The 21,106-nt window shown below is 39.4% G+C and overlaps 1 protein-coding gene across 9 annotated transcripts in view; it reads left to right on the top strand.

Moving 5' to 3' along the window:
• Window positions 1-21,106, top strand: part of IKZF2 (IKAROS family zinc finger 2) — a 174,570-nt gene that overhangs the window by 65,975 nt on the left and 87,489 nt on the right. For 8 of the 9 annotated variants that reach the window (XM_083354654.1, XM_083354662.1, XM_083354659.1 and 5 more), the window contains one exon: window positions 19,699-19,968. In XM_083354654.1, the coding sequence (XP_083210780.1) occupies window positions 19,699-19,968 (270 nt within the window). The remainder of the gene's footprint in view (window positions 1-19,698; window positions 19,969-21,106) is intronic. The other variant, XM_083354655.1, reaches the window with a different exon arrangement.

Genomic DNA, 21,106 nt, shown 5'->3' with positions numbered 1-21,106 from the left:
CCCAACAAAAAAAATTGTGGGCAAAACTTTATCCTCCGTTTAAAAACCTTCTGCATATTCCACCAGACTTTTATCCAAAAAGCCTTAACCTTTTTACAAGTCCACCATATGTGAAAATATGTTGCATCTTCATCACCGCACCTCCAACATTTAGGCTGATAATTCGGATACATACTTGCAAGCTTTTTAGGATCTAAATGCCATCTATAAAACATTTTGTAAAAATTCTCTCTTAAATTTTGAGCTTGTATAAATTTTACATTCCTCACCCAAATCTTTTCCCAGGTGTCCATTGTAATAACTTCCTGAATGTTTTGGGCCCATTTTATCATGCAATCCTTAACCAGCTCTGTTTCTGAATCGATCTCTATCAATGCAAGATATATCCGTTTAATATGTGCTTGTCCCTGATTTCTAATTTGATTTATCAAATTTTCATCAGTCATTACAAATCCATTTTTCTGGTCTTCTTTCCACCTGGCCCGTAACTGAATATATTGAAACCAAGTTTGAACAACCTTCTCTTCTCGCAAGAAATTATATGATTTCAGGCACCAAACATTCCTTTCCAAACTTAAAATTTCCTTGTAAGTAGTCTCATCGTGTTTGAAACCAGCATGTATATTTTCTATTGCGTGTTTTGGAATTGCCCACAATGGTATCTTGCTGCTTAACTTGTATCTGTACTTCTTCCAAACTCTCAGCAGTGCCTGTCTTAAAATATGCATCCTAAACACAGAATCTACCTTCTTATCATACAACAAATATGCATGCCAGCCAAACAACAAATCATGGCCCTCAAGATTTAATAACCTCGGTTGCGTCAAATTAATCCAATCGCTTATTCCTACTAATGCAGCAGCTTCATAATATAATTTAAGATTAGGCAATTTAAGGCCACCTCTCTTACGAGTATCCTGCATAATCTTAAGTTTAACTCGTGGCTTTTTCCCTGCCCACACAAATTTATTGATACCACGCTGCCATTCCTCCAAATTAGAATCTTTCTTAAGAATCGGTATCATTTGAAATAAGAATAAAAATTTGGGCAGGACATTCATTTTCACTGCTGCAATCCATCCCAACGCAACCTTTGTAAATCTTTGGTTGTGGGAGGAGAGGTGTTACCTCCCGTTGATAGGGCGCGCGGCTCAGTTTTGAAGATCATATAGGAGTTGTGGCCAGGGGGGCATTTGCCCAGGTTCGCCTGGTGATCCAGTTGCACTTCTATCTGGACTGAGATGCCCTACATACGGTCACTCATGCACTCGTTACGTCCTGTATAGATTACTGCAATGCTCTCTACATGGGGCTGCCCTTGAAGACCACTTGGAGGCTCCAGCTGGTGCAGAATGCGGCTGCGCAGGTAGTGATGGGAGCATCCCAATACTCCCATATTACACCCCTCCTACGTGAGCTGCATTGGTTACCGGTTGCCCTCCGGGTGAGATTTAAGGTGTTGGTACTTAACTTTAAAGCCCTACATGGCCTAGGCCCAGTATATTTGCAGGACCATCTACTGCCGGGAATGACTTCCCATCGCCCAGTGCGCTCACACAGGGAGGGCCTCCTCAGGGTGCCGTCGGTTAGACAATGTCGGCTGGCGACCCCCAGGGGGAGGGCCTTCTCTGTGGGAGCGCCAGCCCTGTGGAACCAACTTCCGCTTGAGCTCCAGATGGCCCCGGATCTCTGGTCCTTTCACCGCGGCCTTAAAACATTTCTTTTCCATCAGGCTGACCTGGACTGACAGGGATTTTTAAAATGTTTTTAACTTATTATTGGGGCTGCTAGTTTAATTCTTTTTTAACTTTTGTATTATTGTATTTTTATTGTTGTTAGCCGCCCTGAGTCCTTCGGGAGAGTCCCAAAAATAAATTAAATAAATAAATAAATATACGCCGGTTGCCAACAATCCAAATTTTGATCACGTCACCATGGGGATGCTGGAACAGTTGTACATGCGAGTACTAGTTATAAGTCATTTATTTCAATTCCATTATATGGCCACTAAACAAATGGTTATGTCAAGGATATTGAATATTCAAGAAGTATAGTAGTCCTTAGACCCTTTTCTTTTCCCCATCTTCTTAGAGCAGAGAAGTTGCTCAAATAAGGTTATCTCTTTTGAACTGCTTTTCTCTGCAGTATGTCTTTAAAAAGTGCTAACTAGAAGTTAGCAAGCTCAGCTCTGTGACTTTAATTAGTTCGTTAGAACTGGCTGACTGGCTGACACTGACAAGACCCTAACCAATTTCACATTAAAGACTTTGGAGGTGAATGCACCAGGCAAGCAGTTGGAGCTAGCACATTCCTTTCAATGTGTATGCCTCACTGTGTGCCTACTTACTCTCTTGTAATCCCTTTCTCTTTAATAAATGTAAATACATACATTAAGTTGTTTCTTGTTAATTATCCTAGTACCTGTGTAAGCATTACAAAGGGCTATAAGATATGTTACTTTACTAGGCTCCTTCTCAGAAACCTCTGTTTGGAAAGAGTATTTGTTTTAGCTGGACCTTGCTAGTTGCAACATGGAGTTAAAAATATTTGGGAAAATGGAAAAGCCTCAGAGGGAGCAACAGTTCAACTGGATCATCCCCAGACAAACTGGTTTTAACCAGGAAAATGCTGAAAAAATTCTAAGAAACTTTTTGCGCAACACTTCAGGCAATAGAGTATTTGCTTCCTATGACATTTTTCCTAAGTCTCAACTCCTAAACAGCTACATTCCTGAAAAAATAACCCTTTCTCTGTTAGAGTGACTTCCCTTTTTCTCAAAGAGATTAGAAAAGAATGTAATATAAATAGCATGTTATGTCTTTTTAAGTGGATTATAACATGGAGCATAGAGAAATTTCCAGGTTTAGTCTCATGATATCTATAGTTTATAAGTGAGCCTCAGGTAGCAGGGCTGGGAAAAAAAAATCTTAAACTCTGGACATTGGCAAAAATGTGGTTATAGCAGCAGGTTAGAAACCAAGGGACCATGACTTCTAGTCCTACCTTAAACACAAAGGCAGCTGTGTGGCCTTGAGCCAGTCACTTACCCTCAGCCCTAGGTAGCAGATAATGGCAAAAACCAGAAAAATGTTACAAGGAAAGCTAAAGGGACCTGTTCAGGCAGTTGCCGGGAGTCAACACTGACCTGAAGGCACAAAACAAAACAGCAGGAAATGCTGTATTCAAGCCTAAAAATTTAAATAATAGAAAAGAGAAATGCATTGACAAACCATGCTTGTCATCAGATGTAATATAAGGTCATATTTTATTTTTTATGTCAAACAAATTTAAGAACATTTCTGAATTTAGAGCTTGATTTTGCATAGTACAATATGAAGTGTATCCATAGACATTTACAATAGGAAGTGTATTCATGAGTATTTTCTTGAGCTCCAGTTGGCTTTGTTACAATCAACCTGCTTGAGTAATCCTGCTTCATCAGCTTTGGGTTGTCTTCTGTTGAGAAATGAAACTTCTCATTGATAGTATGGTCACAATGTTTGTAATTCTAGGGTTTGCAGAAACTATGAAAAACCAAGAAACTAAAAAAAAATCAATATATATCAGTCTCCAATGAAATTCATTTGAAATTAACAAAAAGGCACAAACTTTATGTCTTCTGTCCTGCAGAGCTCATTGTGCAATGTTGATTTCCGGATTTCTGTTTGGGGGTTTTCATGGGGTTTTCTAATACTGTGTTTTAAATGGCACTACTTATATACCATATTAGTTGAATCGAAGTCCCAGTTTGCTAAAGGAAATAATAGTAAAATATAATTTTATTCAAGCCTTATCTCTGTATCCATTTTTGGAGTTCACTGTATTGTATACTGACCTTGCAGTGACTATTCTGAATCTTCGGATGATAACAAGTTATCTTACAGCATTAATAGATTATATTACTGAACTTGGCATGTTGTGCAAAAGTCAGTAACTTGCTTTTCATGACTAGGGCCTAAACTTTACAGGTCTTTCCAGAAATTCCAATGGGCTTTGGATTATTTCTTTTCTTATAGCCTCTCATGCTGCATTACAAGCTACATTTGAAATTAGGATTTTTAGGAGGAATTTATAATTTAGTACACTAGTCTGGGATTATGCTTTACTCATAATATTAATGTGATACAATTGTGTAATACAATGTCTGACCCCATCCTAAGAGAGAAACAATTTTACAAACCATAGTGGAACAGTTTACCTATTGCACTAAACAAAAACATTGGTATTGTAACTATAAAATAAAAGCATTATATGTGGCCTCACATATCCTTCGGAATAGCTAAAATGATTCCTTCAATCTTGCCTTTATCAGGCATAATTCATACTGTAGCTCATATCTGCTATTGAAAGATACCTGAATGAAAGTTATGCTAATGTTCAAATTCATAACTACCCATTTTGTGGGAAAAACTTAACTTTCGTGATCTCTTCCTCACTCTGAACCTGGGGCATAAATAACCAGGGAATGTTATACTTTGTGTTAGTGTGTCAAGGTTCAGTCTTTATGGAATTGGGCACATTTGTCAAGAATCATAGACACATTTAACGTATCTGTTTTAGTGATGGAATTACATATGCTGTTGGGAACTTACAATTAAAATGGGAATCCTTTGACTTTGGCATTATTATCCTACATGGTGAACTGCTGTAATTACAGCTAGAAGACTTCTAGATTTTAATGAGTTTAACATTTTAAATAAGCTGTCCCTCCATTTTCCTTGACCAGCAAAGAAAACGAAAACAAAAGTAAACAAACAAAAAACCAAAAAATCCCACCTTTACTATGCCAGGAAGCTGCTTAGTGCCCAGCAATAGAACGTGTTTCTTGTTGTATTCAGCAACCTGGAAGTATACTCTGGGAATTCCTCCATGCAGAAATATAGAGGTTGTCCAATAATCAGTACTTTGAACTCTTAGCAGATTGAGAGATCTATTCTAGATCATGTACTGTACTTAGAATTTCTTAATTTTTTTCTAATAGACATTCAAATTAGTGAAGGCATAATTACTGATGAACAGAGGAGATGAATGGCAAATATTTCATATGAGCAATTAAAAATATTTTCTGTGTGCTTTTTCCCTTTGTCTTTCTTGTGGTTTAAAAATGCTAATGTGAGAAAATAAGCATAAGCCAAAGGTGTTGGATGAACACTGCAGAAACAACAAGTTGATACACAGATGTATAGATTTAATGAGATATCACCATGCTGTTGATTTATTCCAAGAACAATGGTAAAAACAAGACAAGTTCACAATCTGAGACCAGCCCATCCACTCAGAACACCCCCCCACCCAATCAGAACACACCCACCATTCAAAACACACTCCCACCCAATCAGAACACACTTGGTCCCCTACCCAATCAGAGCACACCTCCACAGAACACACCCCCTCTGGCAGTTTAAAAAAGAGGAACAAACAGCCACATGCTTCTCCCAGAAGAAGGAAGCTAAAGCCTGATGATGACGGATGGGATTCCGTCGAAACGTTGCGCCTACACCTTTAGTTCTACGCGGGGAAAAACCCGAAAAACCAAGGATCCATATATATATATATATATATATATATATATATATATATATATATATATATATATATATATATACACACACACACACACACACACATATACACACACAAACACACACACACACACACACACACACACACACACACACACACACACACACACACACACATATATATATATATATATATATATATATATATATATATATATATGGATCTTTGGACATTCGGGTTTTTCCCCGCGTAGAACTAAAGGTGTAGGAGCAACGTTTCGACGGAATCCCATCCGTCATCATCAGGCTGGTGGCTTCAGCTTCCTTCTTCTGGGAGAAGCATGTGGTAGTGGCAGTTTGTTCCTCTTTTTTAAACTGCCAGAGGGGGTGTGTTCTGTGGGTGGAGGTGTGCTCTGATTGGGTGGGGGATTAAGTGTGTTCTGATTGGGTGGGAGTGTGTTTTGAATGGTGGGTGTGTTCTGATTGGGTGGGGGTGTGTTTTGAGTGGATGGGCTGGTCTCAGCTGCCAGCCTTAGACCTGAGCTGGTGAGTTGTGCTGCTTTTGTTCGGCTTCGTGTTTGTGGTGGTGCCATGTTTTTATAGTGGGTGTCAGTTTGCTTATTGTGTGGTTTGGAGGGGTTTAAAGTGGCTGATGTTGCAGCTGTAGTTAGGTTTCTGTTTTGTGGTTGTGCCTCGTTATCATTGTGGGTTGGGATTTGCTTTTTGAATGGTTGTGTGATGGTGATGTCATGTGATGTTATCTTGAGTTTGGGTCTGGTATCATTCTTGGTGGTTGGGACTCGTCTGTCAATCAAGGCGGGTTTCCAAATGGCTGGTAGGTGAGAGGTATCATCTCGTTTGTTCATGCTGTGGGGGCGTTTTTCTATCTCAATGGCTTCTCTGATTATTCTGTTGTTAAGATGTTCAATTTTGGCGATAGTTTTGGTTTTTTTAAAATCAATTTCATGTCCCGTGGCTTCAAAGTGTTGGACCAGGGATGAAGTTTGTTCTCCCTTTCTGAGTGAGTTTTTGTGCTCTTCAATGCGTGCACTTATTCTTCTGTTGGTCTGTCCGATGTATGTGGTGGGGCAGGTGGTGCATGGGATTTCGTATACTCCTTGGTTTTCTAACCCAATTATGTCCTTGGGGTTTCTTAGGATGGTGGATATTTTTCTGTCTGTGTAGAATGCTGTTTTGATGTTGTGTTTTTGGAGGACCTTGCTGATTCTGTCTGTGGTCTGGGAGGAGGGCTTTGCCATTTTCTTGTTCTCTGTCTTGGGTTTTTGTGGGTGTCTCTCTTCGGATTAAGTTGGTAATCGTGTTTCTTTGGAATCCATTGGCTGTTAGTACATTAGTGAGAGTGTGTAGTTCAGTTTTTAGGTGTTGTTCGTCAGCTAGGTGTTTTGTTCTGGAGATGAGTGTCTTGGCTACGGAGTTGATCTGTGGTGGGTGGTGGTGTGAGAGTGCGTTCAGATAGTGGTTTGTGTGTGTTTTGTTATGGTAGATAGTGTGTCCTAGGGAGCTGTTGGATTTCTTGTAGACTAAGACATCAAGGAAGGGAAGTTGATTGTTAGCTTCTGTTTCCATGGTGAATTGTATTTTGGGGTGTAGGCTATTGAGGTGTGTGAGGAAGTCATCCAGTTTTTCTTTGCTGTGTTGCCAGATTACGAAGGTGTCATCTACGTATCTGAGCCAGAGTTTGGGTTTGTGGTTGGATTTTTCTAGAGCAAGGGTTTCAAAGTGTTCCATGTAGAGGTTTGCGATGACAGGTGAAAGGGGTGATCCCATGGGTGCTCCTTCCATTTGTTTGTATCTTTGTCCATTGTAGATGAAGTATGTGTTAGATAGGCAGTGGTTGGTCAGATCTAGGATGTGTTTTGGGGGGTTGTATTTATTCAGGATATCTGTCAAGGCTTCTTTGATTGGCACTTGGGTGAAGAGGGATATGACATCGAAGCTCACAAGTAGTTCACAGGGCTGTAAGTTTAGTTTACTTATGATCTCTATGAATTGGAATGAGTTTTGTACATGTGAGGTGATGGAATTTGCGTAAGGCTGTAGTTGTTTGGCAAGAAATTTGGCTAGATTTTGTAGAGGTGAGCCTATGGAGCTGACTATGGGTCTGAGTGGGGTTCCTTGCCAAACAACTACAGCCTTACGCAAATTCCATATAGTCTTGAGTGTTTGTGCAAACTGGTCACTTTTTTCAGTGCTGTTGTATCTTCAAACAGTCACTAAATGAATGATTGTAGGTCAAGAACAACCTGGACAGAATAAACCACACTGTGACATAATGGCAGGCTATGACCATACATGATGTTCAGTGGGTTTTTTAAAAAAGCTCTTCAAATGTACATCTACACTACAATGCCTTTACATTTAATATTGTTTTCAGAATATAAGAGTCAGATTGGGTCAAGTGAAAGAAAGGTTTATTCCGTTGTTTGCTTTTTATTTGACTCTCTATGACAGGGTTTTTCAACCAGTGGTACGGGTACCACCTGTGGTACATTGGCATCTGGCAGGTGGTATGTGACCATCCTAGAAAAGTGGTAGCAGGGAGGGGAATGAGTTGAACTGGTGGCAGCACCACACAATCCTGAACGAGAGATGGCTGGAGCTGCAGGGCTGTCAGGGCTCAGTGAAAGCGCCAGGATCAGCACCACGCTCCAGCTGATCCTGGTGCTTCTGCTGAGCCCAGAAGAAGCGCTGATCAGGTGGAGTGTTGCAGCATCTCCAGATTCTTCTGATTTACATTCAGATGCTTGGCAACTGATTCATATATATGACGGTCACATTGTCCCAGGGTCATGTGAAGTGACCAAAACCTGCTGCAACCACCCAGCAGATGGGGGGAATAAAAACCAAAAACCAACTCCACCCCCGCTGCCAATCCTCAACAGAAATGCTCACAACAATGAAAGCCTCGGACAGGAGGAAGAGTGCCGCCAGGCAGGCAGTCAGGTAGGTGTCTTGCTCAGCTGTGGCTTGGGGGGCACTTTTTTCAGTGCCATTGTAACTTCGAACAGTCACTAAGCAAACTGTTATAAGTCGAGGACTACCTGTACTTCATCACTTTTTTCCTTTTTTTTTAGTCATCAAGTTTTTGACACCTTGCTAGGTGACTGGTGGTACTTGGATATTGCCATATTCTAAAAGTGGTACAATGGGTGAAAAGGTTGAAAAGCCCTGCTCTATGAGACATTTTTATGAAAGGTGGGATACAGATGGAATACATAAATATGCAGTTCACAGTTACTGTCAGGACCCACTTCAAAACCTCATCCCAAGAAAGCAGAACTCATGGAAGTGAACTCTTCCCAAAAGTACTTTTATTAGGAGAAGCTGATAGCAGGCATAATAGACAGGATCTGAGGTTTTCCCGCGCACATCGATAAGTTAAAGTGTCCCCAAGCAAACCCCACCCCATAGTTCGCCCAGTTGTTTCAAATCGGCCAATTCACAGGTGTTAAGTCCATCATGAGAAAGGGGAGATAACATCAGGCCGGCTCTGGTTGTAACAGCGATGTTTAGGCGGCTCTTCACACTTTCTCTTGAGAGCACAGAGATAAGCCAGTTGCCGAAGGTTACATTCATTTCTTCCTCCCCTCTTTGCTAGTTGACAGTAAGCAAGAAGAAAGTTCAGAAAGAAATAACGCAGGAATGCAAAGTGTTACATTGTAGCAATAGAGGAAGTCAAGGCAATAAACCCACGAGCATTCCCCCCTCCCCTCCAGGAGTATGGCAGAACCCAGGGAGAGAAGAGAATGGAATTTGGGTCAGGGAAACAATAGGAAGGAGACATAGGAAAGCAAGATAAGATATGGGTTCTGACAGTTACTTAGATAGTGAGATGGGTGGTATATACATTTGATTAATAAATAAAAATAAATATATCAGTAGCCTCTGGTGTGTGGGATGGCTGTAATCTTCTACGTCCTCCTATGTGGCTGTCCAACCTCTAATGCAGTTTTTCAAACTTGGCAACTTTAAAATATCTGGACTTCAACTCCCAGAATTCCCAAGCCAGCAAGCTGTTTGAACATTACTTCTCCCATGCAACTGTTTCTCCAGTGCTGCTCCAAAAAGGACCCACAGGCTCTTCTATTCCCCAGCATATGCCTGCTCCCAGCAGTTTGTCAGACCTGTTTTGAGATTTTCAAAACCAATTTGTGGTGGGGAAGCGAACACACAATAAGCATAATTACTGTGTCTTTTCCTCAGCACAAACTTCATCATTATTGCTGACTGGAAAAGACTTTATATTTTTTCCAGTCTTGAACAGGATGGCTACTTATTTGCTGCTTTTATGAGTGAGTTAGTGACAGTCTAAAGCACTGATGGCAAACCTTTTAGAGACTGAGTGCCCCAAAAAGGCCCCCACCCTGGCCCCCGCTCTGTCCCCCCATTCTGCCCACTCTGTCCCTGCCTGCCCTGCCCCAGCTCCACCCCTGGTCCCACCCACTCTACCCCCAGCCACCCTGCCCCAGCTCTGCCCCTGCCCACCCACAGGGCCACTCACTGCCTCCACGGCCAGCCACAGATCACCCAAGCAACCCAGCAGCATCCACTGCACGCGATGGGGCGCGAGGGTGCAGTCTTGTCCCCGCTGCTCGGCTGCCATGTCCTTATAGCTGCGCTGCTTTGCGTGGGCTGTGCCAGGGCGCGACTCTCCTCGGGGGGGCTGTTGGGGAGGAGGGGGCCGCAGGGGAGGAGGGGTTGGGACAATGGCGTGCATGCCCACAGAGAGGGCTCTGAGTGCCACCTCTGGCACATGTGCCATAGGTTTGCCACCACTGGCCTAAATTGTGGGTCTCCACACTTGGCCACTTTAAGACTTGTGGACTTCAACTCCCAGAATTTTGCAGCCAACCATGCTGGCTGGGGAATTCTGAGAGTTGAAATCTACAAGTCTTAAAGTTGCCAAGTATGGAGACCACTGATCTAAATGCATCTGGGAGATCTAAGTTAAAAAAATATTTAATAGTGAAGGATTACTCTGCAGGTAAAGAGGCTCTAGGCCTATTTTGCTCCCAGAGATTTTGGTCAGGACAGCTCCTTCTCTACATTTGCTTTCTGGGCAGAGCAAGGTTAAGGACTCTCTCCTTATCCCCTGAGATCTTGTGAAATTTTATCTGCATGTGGGACAGCCACCCGCCCCTGAAGAATTTCTAAGGGATCGTAGTGATAAGACTTGAATAATTTTTAGTCTCTTGAATAAAATTGATTTTAACATGTTTAGTTTTGACAAAAACTGTGAATGTTTATTTCTTTGACTGTACTACTTTTGGAAATATGCCTTAGAAATACCAATGTTTTAAAGATATGAAATTTCCAATAAATTTTGGATCTTCTTAAACATTTTCTAATGTAGGAATAAATAGGACAGATTAAGAGATATCAGTGATACAGGGAGTGCAAAAATGAAATGAGTAAATTTACGAAAAATTAGAAATAGGCAAGTTTTTAAGTAAATTGAAATCTGATTTGTTTCCCAGTTTTTCATTGTTTTTAAAGATTGGCTTGGTTAAAACTCCAGTAAATGTATACCTGCAGTGTATCAAGTTATGCTAGGCAGAAGAAATTACATAACTATTTGTAAAGTGTCAGGGTGATCCCTTCTGTAGCAGCATTCCCCTCCTTGGAGAGTTGCAATTTTTTCTTTTAGTCCCAGAAGCAGAGCAAATGTTCACACAGCAACAAGTGCTTATGGCAGGTTCCTGGTGATGTAAAGACAGAAGAAAAGGACAAGTAGGCCCTTTTAATACTGAAAGCATTTTTGATTAGGGACCAAAGTTATTTTCTTTGGACTGTGGAACTTAATAATTTCTACAAAAAAAGTAGAGTATGGGAAAGAACTGTACCTAAACATCTGTGTAATTCAAAGCAGAAAGTCTTTTGTTTTATTGATTATTCTTAAGTGCATTCTAGCCAGGATTAAGAAATAAAAATTAGTATTACAAGTTAAGGAAGATAGTGTTAAAAATATTTTAGGTATGCAATCAGTATATTGTTGCCCCTGTTAATTGTGAACTTCTTTCCAAAGAACAAATATAAGAAAGTTTCTGAAATCCCAAGCTTGTTGTTCTTAAGAAACAAAATATTAAAATAAATGTCTATTTCTTATCTAGAAAAATATTCATTTCCTTTATTTTTAAGTAGATGCATTTTCTCAATTTAAGTTTTTTGCATGCATGCATCTTATTTTATATATAGAGAAAAAAGTGTACCAATGAAGTGTTTCAACAGTTAGGATTGATTTTGGAAGAATATTTAGTTGTTTTTATTAAGATTTCCACTGGAAGGAATAAAAACTCATGATGCAGGAGAAATGGCTCAAGATCAATCCTTTGAATCCCCCACTTAAAGTGATTTTTTGGTGTATTAGAGTAGAAAGAGTCTGCTTTGCCTACAGAGTTGTTAGTGAAAATATAACATGATTCAATATAAAGCAACTTGTATGTTTCTACACCAAAAGCCTTGCTGGAGCAGTGGGCTAATGCCTCCTTAAGTAACACCAGCTGCCTGCAATTAGTGCAGGTTCGCATCCCACCAGGCTCAAGGTTGACTCAGCCTTCCATCCTTCCGAGGTAGGTAAAATGAGGACCTAGATTGTTGGGGGCAATAAGATGACTTTGTAATAATGCCGCTTGGGGTGTGTGTGAAAGCCCTAATAAGCAGGCATATACATAGAATTAAGGCTACTGCTAAGCTTGTAAGCCGCCCTGAGTCTTCGGAGAAGGGCGGGATATAAATGGAATTAAAATAAATAAATAAAAATAAAAAAAGCTTGTTCACAAATTAGCAGGGTTGATCTGAATTTGAATTCATTCACCCAATCCTTTTAACTTGTAAACTGGTGCCCATTCGCATATTACTCTTAAATGGATTTCTATTGAATCAAGTATTAAAGATAAAGGAAATGCACTCCTGTGATTTTGACTATTCTATACGTAAGACAAAATTTAAATCCAGTTCCGGACTTCCGGTGGCGGCGCGGCGCCGAAGACAGCCTTCCCGGGCTGCCCGCGGCTCAGCTGTTTGTTTTTTCGCCCGAAACAGCGCCGATTAGCTGTTCGGGCGAAATTGAAGCCCCCTCCTCGGGAGAAGAGGAGGGGGTGAGGCCCCAGGTAGGGGTAGAGTTCTCCGGGGCCGCCTGAGCTTGGAGCTTGTGCGGCTGAAGGATTGAAATCCCCCGAAGCCTGGGTTGCTCCCAGCTGGCCGGCGTCTCTGCTCCGAACTTCTTGGAGCAGAGCCAGGCGTCTGCGAACCATCCCTGCCTGAAGAAAGGACTATGGTTTAAAGGAGCAGGCAGAGCGGTACAAGAGGAAAAGGTGAAGAGGATTATTTTACTATACTCTCGAGCTTGTTGGACTTTTTAAACTTTAAGTGAAAGTGCGTCATAATTGAGGACTAAAAGATGGCGGCGAAACCTCCCCCTAAAACTCTTCGGAGTGGTGGATCCTCGCCGGTGCAACAATCATCACTACAGGCGTTGCACCCTCCTGAAGTGCTGACATCGAAGGATTTGCGAGATGCTTTGGATAAACATGCCCAGGTACTTTTGGAATCAATTAATCAATCAATTGCTGATAAATTTGCACAGATGGAGGAGAAATTGGAGAAATTGGAGGAGAGAATGGAAGAGAGGATGGAACAGAAGTTCAGCGTGATGAAGGTAGACATTTTGTCCTCAGTGCATAAAGTGGCGGAATGTGTGGAAGATTTAGATGAAAAAATGGATGATCTGGCTCAAAGGAATGCTATATTAGAAGTAAAAGCACGGGAGAATGAAAATGCAAGAGACAAAATGGAAAGGGAGTTAAGCCTTGCCCAATATTACCAGATGCAGTTTGCTGTCAGAATCAGAGGTTTAAAAGAGAATATTAAAGAAGATTTAAAGCAGCTGATCTCTGAGGCTCTCGAAGTGGTATTGAACCAGCCAGCATCTGAAATAAGAGCAGCTATGGATAAAGTGTTTCGGGTGAATTCATGGATTGCCAGACAGAGAAAGTTGCCTAGAGATGTGGTGGTTTATTTTGCAAAAAGAGAAATTAGAGATCAAGTTATACAAGCTGCCTATGATGCTAAAGTTGTGATTGCTGAACAAGAAGTCTTGGTTTTAAAAGAAATCCCTCCAAGGATTTTAAGGGGAAAGAAGGACTATACATTTCTCGTGCATGAGCTTAAGCAAAGAGATATAAGGTTCAGATGGGAGATTCCAGATGGGCTGATGGTGATGCATGAAGGTAAAAGGTATCGGCTGATTACTGTGAAGCAAGCGCGTGATTTCTACAATAATGTCTTAAAAGCAACCCCATTAACACTTCTGGAAGCTGTAAAGGGATCTGGAGAAGGAGAACATCAAGAGGATGAAACAGAGGAAAATGGTGCTGGAGGAGATCAAGCTACAATTTCTTTTGATGATCCTAGAGAGCAAAGAGTAACGCGTGCTGCTTTAAAACGAGCAAAGAAAATAAAAGAACAAGATCTGCAAAAGTCTTCAGATTCTTCACAACGTACTCATAGCCAAGCAGTGGGAGGAGCACGGCCTAAAGAAGTTAGTCCTATCAAAGCTGTGGTCCAAGAGCTTTTGGAGGATATGCATGGCAACTAAATTTTTAACCTGGAATGTTAATGGACTAAATTCACCGCAGAAGAGGAAGAAAGTTTTTCAATATTTAAAACAATTTAAGATAGATGTTATATGTCTGCAAGAAACGCATATTAGAGTTTTGGATCAAAAGCACTTACTGAACTCGAGGCTGGGTACGCAATTTGTTGCTTCTGCAGAGAATAAGAAAAATGGAGTGGTTGTTTATGTTAAAAGTGCCTTAACAGCAGACTTAATTGAAGCAGATAAGCATGGAAGATATGTTATGATTGAGCTGTTGTTAGAAGGTAAAAAGACGCTTTTAGTTGGATTATATGCACCTAACCAACAACAAGCTGACTTTTTTAGCTTACTTCACACAAAGCTTACCCAGTTGGATTATAAATCTTTTATTTTTATGGGGGACTGGAATGGTGTTTTGGATGTACAGTTGGATAAGGCTGGAGCTTTTAAGCGCATTCCAAGTCATGCTAGACTGCCTAAATCTTTTTTTGAAATGAAGGATGACCTGGAATTGCGAGATATTTGGCGTGAGAGACACTTGCAGGAGAAGGATTATACTTTTTATTCTGACAGACACCAATCTTTTTCGAGGATTGATTTTATTTTGTTGACTAATGATTTTTTTTTGAGAACTAAAAAGGTGAAGATTTGTGCAAGAACTATCTCTGACCACAGTCCAGTTTGGTTGGAGATTGATAAGGAGAAAAGAGATAGGCGCTCGTGGCGCGTAAATGAGAATTTGTTTAGAAATCAGAGAAATGTGGAAGAATGCAAACAGCGGATGAAGGATTTTTTTGAGATTAATATGAATAAGGGTACCTCTATGGATATGGTTTGGGATGCTAGCAAGGCCTATATGAGAGGGGTGTTGATATATATGAATAATAGACATAGACGTGCAGTGGAAACTAGAAGGAAAGAACTGGAGAATGAAATAAAGGAAAAAGAAAAGGCTTTGATTTTGAACCCAGAGGATGTGAAGATCAAGGAGGCTATTAGACTGCTAAGAGGACAATTTGATAAATTAATGGCTGATCAAGTGGCGACCAATCTGCGGTTTGCTAGACATAATACTTTTTGCAACACTAATAAACCAGGCAGATGGTTAGCTTATAGACTGAGGAAAAAACAAAGGGCCTCTAATATAGATAAGATTGAGTATAAAGGAAGGGTTGTGTTTCATCAGAATCTTATTAAGGATGCTTTTGTGGATTTTTATTCGAAATTATATACTAAAGAGGAAATTAATGCAAAAGATATTGATATATACTTGGAGAATGCTAGCATCCCGGTTCTTACGCAAGTACAAAAAGAGGGGATTAATCAACTGATTACAGAAGAAGAAATTTTTACAGCAATTAAGGAACTGAAGGTGGATAAAGCACCAGGCACGGATGGCTTGACTGCAGCCTATTACAAAAATTTACAATTAGAGATGATGAAACCGTTAAAGGAACTGTTCCAGACAATCCAGAGGGGGGGAAAGGTGCCACCGTCTTGGAGAACAGCTTTTATCTCTTTGATTCCGAAGGAAGACCAGGATGCCACTCAAGTTAAAAATTACAGACCGATATCGCTTTTAAATACAGATTATAAGATATTTGCTAAGGTTTTGGCTAATAGACTGATGAGGGTTCTGCAACAGGTGATTCATGGGGATCAAATGGGGTTTATTAGTGGTAGGCAAATGAAAAATAATGTGAGACATATAGATGATGTGTTAGAGTTTTTGGAAAGGCACAACCAGATCTCTGCAGCGCTAATCTTTTTAGATGCTGAAAAGGCCTTTGATCAATTGAATTGGCAATTTTTGTTGAAAGTTTTAGACAAAATGGATTTTGGGGAAATTTTTTTACAACCGATTAGGGCATTATATCAAAAACAAACTGCCCGAATCATAGTTAACAATAGCCTGACAGCAGCATGTAATATTGAGAAGGGCACAAGGCAAGGGTGTCCGTTATCGCCCTTGTTATTTGTGTTAACATTAGAGATATTATTGGTTAAGATTCGGAATTCGGAAAAAATTAAGGGGATACAAGTTGGAGATCAGGACTATAGATTGAGAGCATTTGCAGATGATCTGGTTCTTACAGTGACCCAGCCAGAGAACTCTGTTGTGGACCTGATGGAGATAATAACACAATATGGGAAGGTTTCTGGATTTAAAGTAAATACACAGAAAACTAAAATTTTGGCTAGAAATATGACAGTTTCACAGAAGGCTCTCTTAGAAGGATTAACTGGATTTGAGATTGTTAAAAGGGTTAAATATTTGGGGGTGATTTTGTCGCCCTCTAATACAAAGCTATATAAAAATAATTATGAAAAACTATGGGGGAAAATTCAAAAAGAATTGGAGAGTTGGGAAAAATTGCAATTGTCTTTGTTGGGACGGATTGCAGCAGTGAAAATGAATGTCCTGCCCAAATTTTTATTTTTATTTCAAATGATACCGATTCTTAAGAAAGATTCTAACTTGGAGGAATGGCAGCGTGGTATCAATAAATTTGTGTGGGCAGGGAAAAAGCCACGAGTTAAACTTAAGATTATGCAGGATACTCGTGAGAGAGGTGGCCTTAAATTGCCTAATTTTAAATTATATTATGAAGCTGCTGCATTAGTAGGAATAAGCGATTGGATTAATTTGACGCAACCGAGGTTATTAAATCTTGAGGGCCATGATTTGTTGTTTGGCTGGCATGCATATTTGTTGTATGATAAGAAGGTAGATACTGTGTTTAGGATGCATATTTTAAGACAGGCATTGCTGAGAGTTTGGAAGAAGTATAGACATAAGTTAAGCAGCAAGATACCATTGTGGGCAATTCCAAAACACGCAATAGAAAATATACATGCTGGTTTCAAACATGATGTGACTACGTACAAGGAAATTTTAAGCTTGGAAAGGAATGTTTGGTGTTTGAAATCATATAGCCTCTTGCGAGAAGAGAAGGTTGTTCAAACTTGGTTTCAATATATTCAGTTACGGGCCAGGTGGAAAGAAGACCAGAAAAATGGATTTGCAATGACTGATGAAAATTTGATAAAGCAAATTAGAAATCAGGGACCAGCACATATCAAACGGATATATCTTGCATTGATAGAGATTGATTCAGAAACAGAGCTTGTTAAGGATTGTATGATAAAATGGGCCCAAAACATTCAGGAAGTTATTACAATGGACACGTGGGAAAAGATTTGGGTGAGGAATGTAAAATTTACTCAAGCTCAAAATCTAAGAGAGAACTTTTACAAAATGTTTTATAGATGGCATTTAGATCCTAAAAAGCTTGCAAGTATGTATCCGAATTACCAGCCTAAATGTTGGAGGTGTGGTGATGAAGATGCAACATATTTTCACATATGGTGGACATGTAAGAAGGTTAAGGTTTTTTGGATAAAAGTCTGGTGGAATATGCAGAAGATTTTTAAACGGAGGATAAAGTTTTGCCCGCAATTTTTTTTGTTGGGAATAATTGTCGACGCTACAGTTGTGGACTCCAAGTTGATGTTGAACTTAGTTACGGCAGCAAGACTTTTGATAGGTCAATATTGGAAGAAAGAGGAACTGCCGACCATAGAAGAGTGGACTTTAAAGGTTTCCGACCTGGCAGAGATGGCGAAGATCTCGGCCTATTTGAAAGATCATTCGCAAGAACGTTATATTATGGAATGGAGAAAATGGATTGAGTTTATCCAGAACAAGTATAGGGTTAAGAAGTTTTATGTAGCATTCGAATAAGTCTTCTTTCGTTTTTTTTTTCTTTTTCTATTTTAGTTTTTTATATATATTTAATATTGCTAAGGTTTGTTTTATCTTATATAAGCTAGAGAGTGATGGATTTTAGAATTTATAGTTGTTAGTATATGGTTGTTTATGATTGCTTTTTTATATATATATACCTTGTATTTAGCTCTGGGAAGTCGGGGGGGAGGGGGGGAGGTAGGGGGGGAGGAGGGAGGGGGGGAGGGGGGGAGGTAGGGGGGAGGTAGGGGTGGGAGGAGGAAGGGGGAAGGGGGGCTTTTTAAAGGAAAACTGTATTTTAAAACTTTTCAATAAAAAAAAATTAAATCCAGTTCCAAATTTAAATATTTTTTTCAAATGGCTACAAAAATTGTTTATCCTGTTCTTAAACATTTATTATTTTTATTATTGTTATTATTATTATTATTATTATTATTATTATTATTATTATTATTATTATTATTTTAATAACCTCTTAGATGGGATCAGCATTAAAACATGGTCACAGATTAATTATTTAAATACAAAGACAAATGGAATACCTATTTGAAAAGATATGTAATATCCACAGCCTTTTTCTCCTATTTTAAAAGAACATACTCTCTTCTGTTTTAAACTTTTGCTATTGGATGATAACCTAGCTGAAAGAAATATTATTGAATTAATGTTGAGCAAGAAGGGATGTCATGGGGTCATAAAAGTATAATTTGTCTTGAGATTAATATAGATTGCTCTTAACGATTTGACTAGTGTCCTAAACCCCTTATCTCAGCTTGATTATCAGATATGTTGATGATGCTCTTAGAATTTCTAGCAGTTATATACAGAATATTGGTTATTCCCATTGTAGCCACCTTGCATCTGGCAGTGCCAGTTTGGAAAAGGCTGTCTAAGGGAATAAAGAAAGGCATTACAGGGAATTAATGGATCTTTCAAATTTAATTGGAGTACCAAAGTTTCTAGATGGCAACTAGGAATGGGGAAACGGTTTAAATTTATCCCCTCATAGCAGTCCAGATCTCCTTAATCAAGGATTCTTGTAATAGGACATGGTAGTAACAGTAATATCTTATGGACTGCTAGCCTTAACTTGCTGTTGCCTGTAGTACCGAGTTATGGCTGGGCCCTACTCAGACAATGTCTTTTCTGATTTTTTTTTCTTCCTAGATCAGTGACTTAACAAACCAGCCCTTTGCGAAATACAGTGTATTTTGTTGGGATTATTGAAGTTAATAGGTATGATAAAAATAGGAGAGCTAGTTTAATGTGATGATTAAGGCACAAGACTAGAAATTGGGAAACTGTGAGTTCTAGTCCCAGTTTAGGCATAAAACCAGCTAGGTGACTTTAAACCAGTCACTTTGTCTCCAGCCCTAGGAAGCAGGCAAGAGCAAACTACTTCCAAAAAACCTGGCCAGGAAAACTTCAGGGACTAGTCCAGCCATGACTCTCAGGAGCCAAGACAGACTTGAAGATACATATGATATTTACAAATAATAAAAAATAGCAACACCTCCTGGTCCTGTCTTTATGTCCTGCTCCCTGATTTTATAGTTATGTCCTGGCTTGTTCAGATCCCTAAGCCCATAATGTGATATACTCTGCAGAGCAAATTTGCAAGTTAACTAAATATTTCAGAATTTTAAAGATTCAAGAAAATACTTTATAAACCATATTTTGAAAGTGAGATTTAATTAATGCAATAGTATACTTGTATATTATTTTCACAAATGAATGTAAGGGAAACAGAATTATTTTTAATATGATGTCTCGTCCTCCTCCTCCTCCTCCTTTTTCTTCTTCTTTTGCAGCAAATTCCATAAAGCGGGAAATGCAAAGTGATGATGAGGATTCTAACAGAAAGCGTCTAAAGAGGGAAGATGGGATCATTGGGCAGGATGAAGGGAGCAGTTTGGAAGAGCCCCTGATTGAAAACCAGGAGATTGGGGAGAACAGAAAAATGCAGGAGCTGTCAGGCGAGGGAGGAATCCGGCTTCCGAATGGTAAACTGAAATGTGACGTCTGTGGCATGGTTTGCATTGGGCCCAATGTGCTTATGGTACATAAAAGGAGTCACACTGGTAAGCAGCCAAAAGAAAAAAAAATGTGATGACTGCCTTTGGCATCTGATGTTGATATTGCCTCCGTCTATTCTCTAGTATTTCTCAATTCATCATTGATAATCATGTGCAGTAATGGGAAATCCTTTCTTTTCAAACTTTGCTTACTAGGAAGTAAATATTAAAAAACATACTTTTATGTTCTTATCTGTTTCACAGTAATATTTGAGAAATGATAACTTCCATATTAAGTCTCCTTAATATGAAGGTATATACTAAATTATACGGCCTGGCCTGATGGATTTGGGTTTTAAAATTATTTAACTAATATATTCTTATTTTATTGCCCTGTACACCGCCCTGAGTCCTTCAGGAGAAGGGCGGTATATAAATCAAATAAATAAATAAATAAATAAATAAATAAATAAATAAATAAATAAATAAATAAATAAATAAATAAATTGGCTGTCTTTAAATATGAACCTCTCTTTTTATTGATTTTACAAAATCCTCCCTTTCTACCATTTCTGGAGCCAACTTGGTGATATAAAATATTTAATAACATTAGAATATCCTTCACAAGAATGACACAGAGACCGGTGACAGATTCAGCATGGAAACAGTCTACCAGCTACCAGTCTCTATATGCCAAGTAATCTCCATTTTTAGAGAAATCTGAATTTATTTAGGAACTGTAAAGAATGGCATATGGTTAGGGTGGACTCACAAATCAGATTTCGGAATGTTGCATATCCACAATGAAAACTATATTCATGTGTACAACTCCCCCCCCCCATAATTCTTAAAAATACCAAAAGCTACCGTGCCGCAAGCTGATTAACACATCCCTATCCACAGAACTCTGGGATCACCTTGCTTGGACATTCCCCTCTGTTTTGTTAGATATTATAGGAAGGATCTAAGCTGTAACTGCTTAACTAGATACAACCTTCATCTAATGCTACCAGTACATCTTCCTTGGTACTTCCTGGACTAAGATAGTCACTCTACTACCAAGAAACCAGGACTTATTTTTTTTCAATTTCAGGGTTTAATATGCCTGTGGAGTGAGAAGACTCTATTCTTCCTCTGAGGAAACATTCATAAAAGCACACCATAGGGGGGTTGATGGAATTTTCTAAATGTAGATATGTTTGAC

Source organism: Vipera ursinii (genome assembly GCF_947247035.1).
Source record: "Vipera ursinii genome assembly, chromosome: 1".
Classification (NCBI taxonomy): domain Eukaryota; kingdom Metazoa; phylum Chordata; class Lepidosauria; order Squamata; family Viperidae; genus Vipera; species Vipera ursinii.
The sequence above is the reverse complement of the archived record's forward strand: the minus strand, read 5'-3'. Positions and strand labels throughout refer to the sequence as shown.